This window comes from Salvia hispanica, chromosome 3 (genome assembly GCF_029641045.1).
Source record: "Salvia hispanica isolate PSC_SH4W2 chromosome 3, Shi_PSC_v1, whole genome shotgun sequence".
NCBI lineage: Eukaryota > Viridiplantae > Streptophyta > Magnoliopsida > Lamiales > Lamiaceae > Salvia > Salvia hispanica.
This window is the reverse complement of record NC_142694.1, coordinates 15,618,811-15,634,866: the sequence shown is the minus strand read 5'-3', so window position 1 is coordinate 15,634,866 and position 16,056 is coordinate 15,618,811. Positions and strand designations below refer to the sequence as shown.

Genomic DNA, 16,056 nt, shown 5'->3' with positions numbered 1-16,056 from the left:
CTAGCACGGTTTATACTTTGAAAGGACGAGTCACCTAGCTTATGCTCATGCGATACAAACGTTGATTACAACATTAGGGTTGTCAATCCTAACACGTCCAAAAAGCTCCTAAGACCCTTGAAAAGTCCCCACTCTTAATTAACAGTGCCGTTTTAAAGGAAGCTAACTGTAGTGTCTACTAAGTGGATCTAACTCGCTAGAACTCTGTCACAGTTATGAAGCAAGTTATATTAAATCATACACGATTGTGTCACTCAATCATGCAGCATCAAAACTACTTAGGGAAGAAACAAAGTAAAAACAAAACGGATATTAAATAGAAAAAGGAATTGTATAAACCAATAAAAGTTACTAACACATCCAAAGAATCCTTTGAATTTAGTTAGACATAATTGAATAAGCTAAAAACATAGATTGGAGTGAAAACAATTGGAACATAAAACTAAAGCAAATAAAACCCGTAGGTTGAATCCTTGTCGTTCTTGATGTTCTTGCTTCTTTCTCCAACCCCTTGCACAATGAAGAACTCTCAAATTTATGCTATGGAAGTAATTGGTAAAAAGAAGATGAAAGATTAGGGTTGGAGGAGGAGCTATGAAAGCTCCCCTTTTGGGGGCTAAGGAAGGGTTGAATTCTATGAATGAGGTTATGGGGTATATATAGGCTTTAGAAGGATTTAAATTTGGTAATAAGTGTCCTCCAAGCATTAGGAAATATGTAATTTTCGTTCCTCATAGTAGAAGGAAAAGATTTGGCTTCACAAGGTAATATCTTCTTTCCTTCTTCAATTTTCCGCCTACACTGCAGCTGGCAGCTTTGCGCGACTTTGGTAGAACGGCCATAACCCTCTCCACAGAACTCCGATTGCGTTGATTATTAAACCATCTTGAAGCTCTTTTCAAGAAGAAGAGAATGGTGTATAGAACGCCCTGATCGGACTTCAGGATCTCCGGAAAATTGAGTTTGAAGACAGCTATCGCGCGCCGCGTTTTTGTGGCGGGCCGCCGCACCTTGGCCGACGGTCGCCGCGCGCAGTCCAGTAGCTTCTGACTCCTTGTGGTGGTCGCCACGCACTTCCCGGCGGTCGCCGAGCGTGTCTTTGTCTCTGCTAAGTGCCGGCGGTCGCCGGAAGTGTTGCGGCGGTCGCCGGAGAAGCTCCAGATTCCCTACTTCGCGTTTTTACTCCATTTTTTGGCTCAAATATGCACAATTCTCACAAAACATGTCAAAATACTAAAATAGATAAAATATGCAAATAATGGACATGTAATGCAACTTTGACCTTAAAAACGGGCCAAATAATGGCCTTAAAACCGTGCAAAATCCGACCGTATCAGCGGCGGCTCGCGGTGCTCTGGCGGGTTCGACTTGAATTCGTTTGACGATTGGGCGAGCATGTACAACTTTTTGGGTACTCCCGGTTCGTCGCCGGGCACCCAAGGCTCGACGACTCCGCCGGCGTACCAAACACCACATTTTGATGTGGATGCATACTATCGTCCCTCCCCCCAGAGGTACGGGCAATCGTCGGGATTATCCCAAATTCCGGAGAATTTTCCGGCTGAACGCACTTTGGAATACCGACCGATAGGTGGAGGCTCCGCCAGGATCGGCGTCAATGCCGAGGAGGAAGAGGGCGGCCACGAGGTTGTGGGGGACGACACCCGTCTTCTATACAGCCAATAAGAGACGTTGGCTCTGTACGACGCTTGGATCAGCGTCTCGTACGATCCTGTCGTCGGGAATCAACAAACTCATATGTGTTTCTAGGAAAAAGTCACCGAAGTTTACAACGCACGAAGGCCGAAGAAGACCTTTGCCCGCAACGTGAAGATGCTCCGCAGTTATTGGGTCCGATGCGACAAAGATGTCAAAAAATTTTGCGCGATATACAGGGCAGAAGAGGCGAATTACCAAAGCGGAGCTAGTGGAGACTGTTAGGTTTGGTATACTGAAAAGCATGTTTCGAGCATGTTTCGCTCGAATAGAATCTTGCTTGTATACGTAAAACTCTATAATCCACTTTTAACCCGATTCAATATTATTCGAGCAGTTTCGCACGAATAGAATCAGTATATTATTACATTGTGTTTGCTTGTGCATTTATAAGATGTTTTATAAACATTTAAATGTATAAGAAACAAACAAAGTCTAAGTCTTTTGCTTAGTAGACTGGTTGTGGGCGTCGTCCACTTTAAGGTAACACAGTCGGTTCTATGCAATGCTTTGCAAAAGAAAAAGAAGAATTTCACAACCCAGATAGGCTTAGACTACCTATCGTGAAAGGTTGCAATGTCAGTCCGATTATTTCTAAGCCTTACTGAAATAAGATGACGTTGGTGTGGTATAGCACTGAATGGATCTAACAGCAAGACGTGTCTTTATGCTATCTACTGAAAGACTATGTCTTGATAAATAACTATTTCTTAATCTACATATGTTAGCATTGAGCATACGGTATTGATTATGCACTACTTTGACTTATCAAATGGTGCGGGTTTTTCGCAATCCAATAATCCTGATATATTGGGTAGTGGTGATCAATATCTAGCGGTGCTAGGATTGCTATTATGTTGAATCGTGTGTGAGGTGAGTCTCGTTTGATAATGTCCTCAAGAGGAGCTTGAACAAGGTTTTATTATTTAGAAACTGACCAGTTGGAGTTTTATTACTCTATGAATAATAAATAAGTGTTTCTTGCTAAGTCCACTCTTGGAATTAATAAGATGTTAATTAATTAAGTCCATAGCAGACATTAATTAATTAATGGACATTTATATCTTAAGCGCGGGAAATAAATAATATAAATAATGGAAACCCGGATTACTTGTAATTTCGGATTTGGATGGGGAGTGCAATATTACTTCTGTAGTGGCTGCTCGTAATATTCCAATATAAGCTTGTATTAAATTGTGGGTTCAATTTAATTAGTAAAAAGCTAATTGGGCGAGCCATATCCAAAACCTTCCATAGATCCCTGTCTGGGCCCAAAAGGAACTTAATATAAATAGGAGAATAAATGAGACAGAAATAACACAATTTTCATTATTGAAATTTTCAAAAATTACAGCTTCCCCAGCTGTAGGAATTTTTGAATTCCACTCCTATTCCCAAAAGGATTTCTTCTGTCTTCTTTATTTAAGTCCTAGTATTTTGATAAGATCAGCCCACCCTGATATCGAGATACAGTTCGGGAACCAGAGAGAAGATCCGTGGTCTAGTATTGAAGATCATCGTGGAGAAGGCGCAAGCAATCGACGATTCTTTGGAGAATCAAATCGGTAACTCTAAACCGTAGTATTCATGTTTAGGATTTACTTTCTATGAGCATGAATTATTTGCGTTCTAGCATGCAATTATCTGTTTAACATGTGAATTGATTAATCGCATAATCGGTCAAATAGATCCATATCTGATTTATTTATTGTGTACAAGTCTTCCACTGTGCAAGGGGCACCAAACCCCATCAGAGACGACATTCTGAGAGCGGCATTGCGGGTCTTCAAAGACGACATAGGTGTCGAGTCGAGCTCGAAACGCACGAAGCACACGGCGCGTGGCCACTACTCGTCTAGTGATGGCGGCGCAGGCAACTCCTCATAAGAGGGTACGCCAACTGATGATGCAGGGGGGGTCTTCTGGTTTACGACGTCAGCCCCAAGGGACCAAGGCGGCGAAGGCGGCTAGAGCGAGGGGGAAAGGGAGGGGGAGGGGCCGCGGCGAATCAAGCCAGGCGGGCTCGGGCTCGGGCTCGGGCTCGAACACCCTAATGTCTATGTACCTGCTCGCCACGATGGCTGACACTTCAAAAATGAATCCTCGCCAATTTGAAGCCCATATGGACGGAATTGAGCATATGAAAGCTCAACTTGGTATTCGGGATCGATCTAACTTGGGTGCACCGCCGACTTCGGGGGATGATTCACCGGCGGAGTAGATTTTATAATTTAATTTAGAGTATTTTGATTATGAATTTTTAATTTTTTTTAGGATTTTAATTATGTATTTTTTAATTTTTTAGGCCTTTAAATTGTAATTTTTATTTTATTTAATGAAGTGTGTTTTTATTAATTGAATTTGTTGGAATTAAAAATAAAAAATGAAATTGAATGAATAGTTAAGGGATGGGATGATTAAGAGATGGAGGGATGCAGATGTTGGCTCTTAGTTAAGAGATGGGGTGAAAAGTACAGTGGGGCTCATGAATAGTGAAGAGATGAGACGGATAAGAGACATGGATGCGAATGGCCTTAGAGTCTCAACGATCCATACCAAGTTTGGTAATGGAAGAGTCTATTATAACTCGAACTGTGGTTATTCCATTTCAATAGGGAGTAAACAAAATTTTTCATAGATTAATTGGTTAATCATTTATTTAAAACTAAGTAATCAAATTGTAAGTTAATGTACACTTCCGAACAAAAAATCAAAATCAACATGGCACATTATTCTTGTTTGATCAATATGTTTGACTTTAAAGCTTAATGCACTATATAAATACTCCATCTAATAAGTACAGATTAAGTAACTAGGACACGTTTTTAGAAGACGACACGACACCCGACAAGCTAAAGAAGAAAGCTTCTGTCACAAAAAGGAAAGCTTTTTATTATATTCATTTTATTGGGAATGGATCCCCTACTGTGCAAAACGCCACAGCAGGGGATGATGTGCCAATCTTCACACTACAAATGAAAACAAACCAAAATAATCTAAGTATTTGAAAATTAATGGATGGTGAAGATTGGCACAACATCCACTGTTGTGGTATTTTGCACAGCAGGGGATCCATTCCCCATTTTATTAGAGTTGTCAACAATGTCTTCTTCCTTGTGCTTCAGCCATTGTTGCTCCTTCCGCACTGCAACTTTTTTTTCTCAAATTTTGCTCAGTCCTCCCTATCATTTAATATCTAAAGATTTAGACTTTAGTAGTGTTAATTTTGTGAGGGCCAGTGATGGTTCTCGAAAATTTTGAAAATTTTAGAAGTAGAAAAAAACATACTCCCTCCGTCCCAAGATAAGTGACTTGTATTCCTTTTTGGGGTGTCCCACTATAAGTGACCTATTTCCATTTTTAGCAAAAAGTCATCTCTCATACTTTATTTTCCACCTACTTTATTCTCTCTTCTCTCCTCTACTTTTCCCTCTCTCATACTTTACTCACTCCACTTTAACTTATTTAAATACCATTCCTTAAATCCCGTGCCCAAAAGAAGTAGGTCACTTATCTTGGGACGGAGGGAGTATAATTTTTTTTTTGGGTAGGGGCTTAAGCCCTCCCCCATGTCTTACTGCGTCCGCCTGTGGAAAAGAGTGTACGATAAAGCTGTCGAATCATCTCATATCTCATTTTCAGGCTTTGCAGAAGGGGAGTAATATTATTGCAACAACTTTTTAATATTATATGTAAGTAAATAGGGGTGTAAAATAATATTCCATCAGTAGTTGACCAGACAGTTTCCGATTTCAGCTTAAACGGCTATCTGAACCATTGGCCCTGAAAGGGTGAAGAAGCCACAACATGGGCTGTTTTCAAGCAAAATATCTGTTTTTTTTTTCTACGTATAATTAGTCTAAAAAGCTGTTACAGATTATAGAGTTGAATAGGTACATGTTTGTGTAAGTTTTGATTACACGAGATATTGTTGATATTATTTCCCTATTAGGGCGCGTTTGATTGCCCTGATATGGGTTGGTGAGATAGGGTAGTTGTAATTGAGTTTTCATGATATACCTGATTACCTTGATAGGCTTTATCTTACTCAGCCGTTTGATTGCCCTCGCTTAATTTTGATATTTACAATTTTGTCCTTGCCAAATTCACAAAGGCGCCCAAATTATTTATTCTCGCGCCATTCCCCTTACTCATTCTTGATGGCACATTTCTGCGAAATTCATTCTTCCACCTGCACGCTACAATAGCCGACGCCAGGTATGTAATTATGTACAACACCATTGATGCAAGAAATGTTATATGATGGGTAATGTCGGTCATTGCATTGTGTTTGAGTTATAATTTGAGGATAGATTGAATAGAAACTGTGAATTTTAGGGCAAACGATTTTTGGACATCAAAAGCCTTCAATTTTTGGGGTAATTGGGATGTTGTGAACAACATAATTAGTACGAATGTGTTGTGATTATAAAACAATACCCTACATCAAATTTAATGTGTGAGTTTGATAGGGTTCCTAATGCGAATTTTTTGTTGAATTCATATAGAGTTTGATTGGTATGGCCTCCCACCACAATGAAGCTAGTGACGATGATGGCAACCCAAAGGGTAATACTGTATTTGATTACTGCTATTGTTAGTTTCACATACAAACACATAAATTCGGTATTCAATTGATTAGTGTCTCTTACCGCGTTAGGCAGCAACAACTTGGCCCCGAACAGAAACGCAAAGGCTGAGAGGTCGAGACGCATATGGTCGGTTCGTGAGGAGGAGATCCTAATGGCAACGCTGAAGGGTTTGGCAGCCAACGAATAGAAGTCCGACAATGGATTTCACAATAGTTACTTAGTTCAGGCGAGGGAGGCGATAAAGCGTGAATTTCCAAATGCCGGTATCTTGGCACACCCGCACATCTACTCAAAAATAACTACTTGGAAGAGGAATTACGGATCCCTTAAGATGATGCTTAACCACAGCGGCATTGGTTTCAACTCAGATGGTACCTACCGAATTGAATGTGATGACGAGCAATGGGCTCTATTTTGTGTTGTGTTATGCGATGGCATGCTATGAATTGATAATTATCCAAACGTGGTTCACTAGTTGGTACTGGTATGAGTGCATAGCTGCCTTGGAATTAGTTAAAGCAATTCTTATTGAATGAGTTAAGTCCATTTATATATGCGTGTCTAATTGTTGATATGTGTGTTGTTCATGTTTGAGTGTGGAAAGACAGACATGCCAAGTATATGTGGAACAAATCTCGGCCTCAATTTGAAGACTGGAATGAGGTTTATGGTATGGACCGTGCTAATGGTGAACGCGGTGTGGACGTTGGAGTTGCTGTCGGGACCATTTACGGGAATAAAATAATGTTCCAACCGAGGATGAGACATCCCACCCCATGACTTTAGAAGAGCTATTTCCTGATGTGGTATTCCCAGAAGGGGTCCTTCTAGAGATGATCGATGAGAGCCAATCTGTCACCGAGGGTGGAGTGCTTGGATCTGCTGCTGGTGTTGGTGTTGGTGTCGGGTCAGGGTCAGGGGCATGGGGCAGGAGGAGGGGCAGGAGGGCTGGCCGGAACACCAATTGGGGCTGCATCTGGCTCTGGTTTTTGGGCAGGAAAAAAAGTGACCAAGAAGGTGACCAAAAAGAGAAAAGTTGAAGAAAAGATGGACGGAGTTCTAACGCTAATGGGGCAGATACACACCGACACAAATGAGCGGTTGAAAGAGATTTCCCACTGAATTGGCTACGAATTCGATCTAAGCAACAAAAGGTCTGAGGTGTTTGAGCAACTAAAAGGTATTCACGGCTTATCTCTCAAATTTCAGTTCTATATTTCGAAGAAGCTTGTTAAAGAACCCGAACTACTGGACCTATTTCGGGGATTGCCCCAAAGTGCTCGTGCAGCGTTTGTGTTTGCTCTCTTGGAAACCGACGGCAAGCTGTAAGAATGAAAAGCATGAAAATGTAGTTGCTGGTCTTTTGGGTATTGTCGAGCATAAGTTAGTTGTTCTGTTTTTCTAATTACTCCCTCGTTATGTTTGAAATTGAGAGGACTATGGTTTTATGTTAGTACTTAATGAGTTGGCGATGCATTTACCCCAGCAGCTAGTATATGCTTGGATCTAACTCTGCTATTTTGTAGTTGTAACAAATATTACAGACTTCTTATGATCTTCATTTATGTCTTGACTTGGATGCTTGTTTTCTGGTGGTTTATACCCCCCATATTATGTTCTTGGTTATAGCAATAGTTGGGGCCATAATTAAACATGGCACTTTGAAGTTCATACTCTATTTCACTTTGTTTTGTTTGTACTGTTTTTTCGCCACTACTACACAGCCATAACGCAGATTTTGTCTAATCCAAAAACACAACACAACGTGGAGCAACACTACAAACGGTCCAGAAAAGCGTATCTAATCACACCACATCTACTTAATTATTTCTTCAAGCACTAACTCAAACATTCGACACAATTAAAAGACCTACTCCCTCTGTCCCATTAGAAATGAAACGTTTTCCTTTTTAGTTTGTCCCATTAAAAATGAAACGTTTCCTAAAATGGAAGCATCTCTATCTCTACTTTTTCATCTCTCTTACTTTACTCTCTCTTCATTTACTCACAAAACAACACTACATAAAAACCCGTACCGATTCCCAAATGTTGCATATTTAATGGGACGCAGGGAGTACTTCATAGTAGATTATTTGATCCGTACACATTATACTACGCGTCACTCAATGAGATGGAAAACAAAGCGTGAGTGAGGCCGATCTATGTTGCTACATACCGAGACTTGTGAGAAGGACTCCATGATGCACATGATGAGCCTTTGGTGAAGATAAATTAACACTTTTGCCGGTGTTAATGCGGGTAGGAGATGAGGACCCAGGAAGGGCACCGAAGTATGGAACTTCGACATCGAACAACTTACGCCGCACCAACGTAGAAGGCACCGGCATCGGTGAGGTGACTTCATCAGAGTCGGCGGGTGATGAATGTGGATGGACTCGTATGGGTGCGTCCGGTCCGTCGGATTCAGAAATCACTATTACTTCGCCAGTGTTGTCTGATAATGTAATGACTTCGTGAGGCAATTCGATCTTGACATCGTACAAGCCAAAGAAGCTCGCGAGAAGGCTGTAATCTGGCTCGTCTTGGTAGAAATACGCAGCGGCCGAAGCATCCCTCCGTAATGCCACATTATGAATGCAATATTTGTTTAGATATACTACTAACATTGCAAGTTTTTAGTGGTAGACTTACAAATGGAATTACACCAACCTGGAAAATGCGCTTCCATGTCGCGTCCGCGGAAGTAATAATCCGTTCTTGAGGATGCCACTGAACTCCGTCCGTCTTGACCAATTTTTTGAACCATGTGTACCTAGCCTTTAACAATTTCACACGAACTGCTATGTCATCGGTTGTAAGATCAACTCCAAATGGATGATTAAGCACTGGACGGACATTGCGGAGCACCTCCTCGGGCACATTTGCATCCTCCCATTGACGTCCGCTCCTCAAAGTGATGAGTGTCGAAAGGAGCATGGCATCCATCTCTTGAGTCCATTTCCCTATGTAAAAGAACATTGCTTGCGGAGGAATTATGAAGTTTATTGTGTATATGGTTTTAGGTTTTACAATGGCTGCTGATAATGTGTAGAGGATTGTGCGATCAATCTTTATAGATCATTTTTTGTAGCATTCTTCACGTCCGGAAGCATTTAAGGATTATGGTTGAACCATTAATAAATTCTAGAATGTCTAGCCTAGTTTCTTGTTGAACGCAGACCTTAATGCACCATTCGTACCAGCAATATGTTAGAGAAGAGGTGATGGAGGCAGTTACAAATAAATTAATTCGCCAGAGCCTCATTTGTATTAATTAAATATAACTTTTACAGATATTAAATGCATGCATTTTTTATTATGTGATAACACACATGTTACAACTACAACTAACATATGAACTTGTTTACAAAACGTGCTATCAAATGAGCGATACACGTTTGTACATATATTATATGGTATAGCTTCACGCGAAAGATTATGGATCATACGAATTTTACGGAACAAGCGAATATTAAGCGAAAGATTCACTATTTAGTGACAATTATCGGGACTGAGGCCGTGAATTTGTAAATAAATAATCACGAAGTCACTATAAATAAACACAAATTATTGTTTACGCTTAAAAATTAAATTCCTAAAAAATGAAATAGATGCCAGAATTAAACCTGGTTTTGGACCTCATGCAATTATATTGTATGAGATTACATATCTTGCTAATATATGGTCCGCCCATAGTAACAGAATATCCCAATATATTAGTTTCATAATATTCTAATATTAAATGCAAGCTTTATTAGGGATTTCATAAAATTTTGTTTACCATATTCTGTTTATTTCCCAAGTCAATATTAGATTTTAGAAGGTATTTTTTAACCACCGAGTAGACATATATAAATTTTTTACCTATATAGAATTACACGTAATATCTATTTAAGGAATAATTAAATGTTAGTGGTGCATTATGAAGCGGTTAATTAGGGAAAATAACTGCTATTTACAATGACAAAGCCCGATGTGCCGAATATTGAGCTTCTATGTATAAAATTGTAGCAATAGTTTTGTGACCAATTTTATATAAATTTAATCACAGTCAGTACTATGCATAGCATATACTTCGAAATTCACCCCATAGACATTGATTGCAACTCTGAAACGGCTGAAAATCAGTAGCGTTTGGCGTATGATATTCACCATTGCAGTCAATGCATTATTATTACCACAAGCTACCTCCTTTGTCCTCATGAAGAAGATGGCAGCCTTGGGCCAGTGATGTGGCTAATCAAATCCTTTCGAAACAACAGTCAATAGTGTGATTGAGGGGTGTTAAATAGGCGTCTCCAAACAAGATAAACCCATCCAAACTTCACCATACTTTCACGCTCCATCCATTCACGGAAGACGACGGGGCCATGGATTACTTCACACTCCCTTCATTCATTAAGAAGTTCTCCGAAGACCACGGCTTGAATGAGTTGGTAAAGCTTTTCTGACTCTGTTTTTCATTGTTGTAATCGCATGTATTGATACGGATTAATGCATTGGTCCTTATATTTGTAGCGCATTCCACCCAAATTTGTGGCTCTTCATGGAGCGGATCTCCCTTTCGACTGCCGTTTAATCATGCCGAGGGGAAGGGGTTGACCCGTTCGTCTGTTGAAGATTGCGAGTGGTTGACATTTCCACGCTGGCTGGTCTGACTTTCAAATCGTTAACAACATTGTTCACAACGATTTGCTTACATTCACTATGGTTGATGCGGGCATATTCCATGTGAATCGCTATAACCCGAGAACGGGATGCCCTCCACTCGGTGATGTACAAGGTGCGTTTATGAAAACATCGTTTAAGCTTAAACACTAGTTCGTTGTCTCTGACTTTACTTTATATCTTACACATTATTTTCTGTGAAGCCATTGGACATGGAGACTCCGACCACAGTGATGCCCCGGATGTTGATAGATCGGACGACTATGTGCCCTCCGAAACAGACGGGGCGGACCCCTCCGAAGACGACGCATACGTTCCGGACAGAGAGTTTTTGGATGATGATGGCCACCCGAGTTTCACTGTTACGTTCGACAGTTCCAACATCAATCGGGCGTTAGAGATTCCAATGGCATTTTGGCGCCGCCACATTCGAACGTATGCCCTGCAAGACCCGGTTTATTTCAATGTGAATGGGGACACTTGGTACATCATTCTCGACCACAATGAAACCAAGATTTGGGTGAAACGCGGGTGGAAGCGTTTCAAATATGGTAACAATCTGGTGGTTGGTGTGCATTGCAACTTCAAACTCATTGATCGGAATGAAGTTCAGTTTTATGTGTGGTTTGATCGGCCTTAAGTATGTACCTTGCCTTGGAATTGTATTAAAGTATGTAGTTTAATGTTGGTTTGGGTAGCGCATGATGTAGCTTCATGATTGGTGGTTATAGTTCACCAATTTTTATTGATCGGCTAGGTATTATATTAGTTGTTAGGTGGTTGTGTAGGTGGTCCTGTTTGTGATTGTTTTGCTTCAAAAATCACTTACAGATGAATGGATATTAGGCTTCCTGTTTCTTGCTGAATGGATATTATGCTTTCTGTTTCTTAATGCCTTAGCTTCATGCTTCATGTGTGATTCGCATTTTAAATTCACTCAAGCATTTGGTAATTATAAAGAAAGCAATAAGTGATATATACAAAAATGATATACCTGCATTCTGTGGCATATAGACTAAAATAAATTAATAACTTATATGAATACAGATGCATTCCCCGAAAATAAATCCTCTTTAAATAACAATACAACAATAAGTATCTTGGATGAATTCAAACTGACGAAGAATGAAATATGAAAATTTTAAACCAGTACACAACAAAGTTTTACACAGTCATCCAAACTTATCCATGATTTCTGGCGTCCTACATTGCCCTTGCAAGGTCATCCCTTTTTTTAGTCCAAGAAGCCGATGGTTCCACGCTACTGATATTATCACCGCCTACCACAGGTTCGTTGTCACTTTCGTCGTCAATATCCACCTCATTGCCCAACTCGGCCTCAACGGGATCAACCACCATTTCACCGCGTATGTAATTGTGTAGAAGAAAACATGCGATTATAAGGCCGGTTTGAACATCTATTAGATAAAAGCTTGCTGATCGGAGGATGCCCCATCGCATCTTCAGCACCGCAAATGATCTTTCGATGACATTCCACGCCTTGGAGTGTCGAAGGTTGAACAACTCTTCTAGTGTTTGAGGTGCTTGCCTTCCGACGCCCCATTCCTTAAGATGGTAATAGACAGCTTTGTAAGGTGTTAAGAAACCTTCGACATTTGGGTATGCATTGTCACATAGGTAGTAGCATCCTGGAAAATTTATCACATCTTGATGCAGTAAGTTAATGGATATCACATTATGTAGAATGAATTGAATGCAGTGTATGGCGAGCACCTTTCGACACTTTGAGACCTAAGGGTCTGCTGATAGCATCCCTTAAAATCCTCGAATCTCCGGCTGAGCCTTCCCACCCTGGAAGGAGGTAAATGAATCAATACTTTTTTACCTCTATATCTATTACTTGATCAATTTTTACATTAAATTATATGTCGTACATTATTAATACTAGTATCACACCCGTGCATTGCACGATCCATTCGAATTTCCTTGTACTTATTTTACACCATGAAATAATTATCGAAATGATAAACATACCATCATACAAATCTAAAAGCATAATATATATACTAAAATATCATTACATCAATATATAAAATCAAATTTTAAAATCAACAAATTTGTAAAAATATAATTTCTTAGTAAATTCGGCAAAAATTTCTCAATAAAATAAAATGACCAACTGATTGGAATCAATAAAAAAGTTTATACTACTAATTAAGAATTAATCCAAGAATTAATCTACATCGATCGTCTCTTCTATTCCAATACGCATTCATCTTACTTCTAATCTCTCCCAACCTTTTTTATCTGCTTGTCTCAATCTCCAATAGCCTCTTTTTCCGTTCATCATCTCCACTTTCATCACCCTATTCCGATGTCATCTTCTCCATCATGTCGGATTGTCTCCAGCTATATAAGAACTTCAAACAAAAAATAACAAAACTTGCCTTTTATAACCCTACCATTTTGTCATGGAACACACACCAATGACAATTGATTTGTCATCGGGCTTGGCCATCTCAAAAACGCATACATATCTCACTTAGATGACCGAAGGAGTATTGCTAGGCTATAAAATTCATTGAGGAATATGATATTCATATGGGAAACAATATCTTGTTAGAGAAAATCCAATAATGGAAAAGGAAAAGCCAATAAAAAAGTGAGTAAGAAGGTAGCAAATTAGACATATTTCTCTTCCTTGATAAGCCATTGAGTTGATTAGGGCTTGTAATCGCTGCTAACTTTCTCTTCCTTGAAGTTGAAGTCTCGTCCATCGAACTCGTATCATCATCATGAGTTGGAAAGCGGGAGAGATTACCATCAGCGTGAACATATTTTCCAAACAGCATGATTGGTGTCATTCTTGCTTCAATCTGCTATAGATATGATTGATTAATTCTTCACCCTGTAGGAATGAGAATGAATATATTAAGATGAATTGTGTTGATGAAAGGTATTTGCAGATTGAGATTAATTGGATATATATAGGCGAGTTTCAAATTAGGCTAATGAACTTATTTGGATTTCACTAATAATTAGTTACATTACAAAGTCTTGATCGGAATTAAATTAGATTAAATAAATTTTCATGAATGGAATCATTGTGTAACGGCTTATACATTGATACGTACTATAATTTGTACAATAATTATAATAAATTCACTTAATTTAAATTAGTGCCTAAAACCATACAACCTCTCATTACTAACGGCAAAGTTAGTCAAACTATGACTATAAGGCCATAACTTTGCTTTTAATTGATAAGAAATTAATTATAAAACCATACAAATTCAGTTTTATTATATTAATTATTCCATAAATATTCAAATTGGTCCATAATTTATAAATATTTCAAAATAAGGATAAAACTTACAAATATTTCAAAAGACGACCAAAACTCGCCTTTTATATATGTATAGATTCCTTCGTTCCATTAGTGTTAAGACATTTTTTTAAAGTATGAAGATTAAAGAAAGAATATTTAGTGAAATAAGTGAAGTGAAAATAAAATTAAAAAAAATGAAAAAATAAAGTAGGATAGAGAATAAATATGTTGGATTCTGTTGAAAGGAAAATGACTCAAATATAATAGAAATGACTGAAAAAGAATACGACATAACACTAATGGAATTGAAAGAGTACCATTTTTATTGGATGGAAATTAGAATTAAATCATCATTTTAGCGGCTAATATACTGTCTACGGCTCTACGCTACAAAAATTTGTACGTATGATTTTTTCAATACTTATACGAAATCCTTTATTTCAGGGAATAAGGAAATGTCATGAGCCCAATCCCTGATATTTCGATCTTTCACCAGAACTGAAGTACTTTATTAAATACTACTAGTTAAATGCTTCCCTTCTGCACAATCATTCTTCAATCTCAAATTCAATATTAATAAAAGTCGATTGTTACATTAAAGAAAGAAAGTAGAAGAGTTAAAGCTGTTGAAAAAGATTCAGAACTATATTTGAGGCAGATCCAGATAGGGGGTATTGAGGAAGCTTGATCTGCAGGTCACTTTTCTTGCCATGTTCATTTAGTACCATATTTTTTCTATGGTAATTACGGTTTAAGAGTATAAAATTGTTGAGATAATGCTAATAAAAAAATTTGATTGATTATTAAAGTGCTATTGCCTATTAAAATCACAAACTTTTGCCCAAATTAGTATTTCTAACTTTAAACATGTTAGTTTGGTGCATTTATCAGAATTTGAAATTTTTGCGAAAGATTGCAAAATAAACACACAAAACAATGTCATTTTACAAGTGCATCATTTCTTATATTCACTGCATTGTTCAACTCCATAATCCAACTTGTCATTTCAAATTTAGTTTAGCAAAAAAATAAACTTATGAATATTAGTGAAAAATACTAAATTTCAGCAAAATCGGATGAAGTAAAATATAGGCTCCCTGATTTGGAGCTTTTTTTTAAAAATATTTTTCGTTCCGGAATATTTAAAGAAACTAGTGTTAGCCACACACAATATTTTCGGTATGTTGGTCAGATATCGTGAATAACTAAATAAAATAAAAAATAATATTATTACATAAGGTTAAAATAAAAAAAATTCAATAATATATGTTAAAATGTTAAATAATTATAAAATATAAAATTAAATAAATTTTAAATTAAATCAATTAAAAAATACTCCGTTTATATTGATACTCCCTAGTCCTTAATAATTCGTCACCATTTGACTCGACACGAGTTTTAATAAATGTAATAGAAAGTGAGTTGAAAAAGTTGGTGGCATGTGGGTCCTACTTTTATATATTAGTTTTATAATAAAATGTGAGCGTAAAAGAGTTAGTGGAATGTAGGGTCCACTACCAAAAATGGTAAAAGTGAAAGGTGACAAATTTTTAGGGACGAACGAAAAAGGAAATAGGTGACAAATTTTCAGGGACGGGGGGAGTATACCGTCCACAAACAATAGATCACTTTGTGTATAGCACGGTTTTTAATGTAGAATTGGTAAAGGAAGAGAGAATGGAGAAAAGGTAAGAGAGAAGTAGTGTTAGTGGAATGTGGGATAAGAGAGAAAGAGAAAAATGTAAGAGAGAAGGAGAAAAAGTAAGAGAGAATCTTTCAATAAATAATTGT

General features: G+C 38.1%; 2 protein-coding genes across 2 annotated transcripts; both read right to left on the bottom strand.

The window, feature by feature from the left end:
* Nucleotides 1–8,476: 8,476 nt before the first annotated feature.
* LOC148930239 (uncharacterized) lies at nt 8,477–9,254 on the bottom strand. The gene is made up of 2 exons (XM_089066399.1): nt 8,980–9,254; nt 8,477–8,885 (listed from the first exon to the last, which is right to left on the bottom strand). Exons 1-2 carry the CDS (start codon nt 9,252–9,254, stop codon nt 8,477–8,479), a joined length of 684 nt encoding a protein of 227 aa, XP_088922525.1.
* Nucleotides 9,255–12,179: 2,925 nt separating this feature from the next.
* LOC148930238 (uncharacterized) lies at nt 12,180–13,299 on the bottom strand. The gene is made up of 3 exons (XM_089066398.1): nt 13,236–13,299; nt 12,711–12,788; nt 12,180–12,625 (listed from the first exon to the last, which is right to left on the bottom strand). Exons 1-3 carry the CDS (start codon nt 13,297–13,299, stop codon nt 12,180–12,182), a joined length of 588 nt encoding a protein of 195 aa, XP_088922524.1.
* Nucleotides 13,300–16,056: the final 2,757 nt, after the last annotated feature.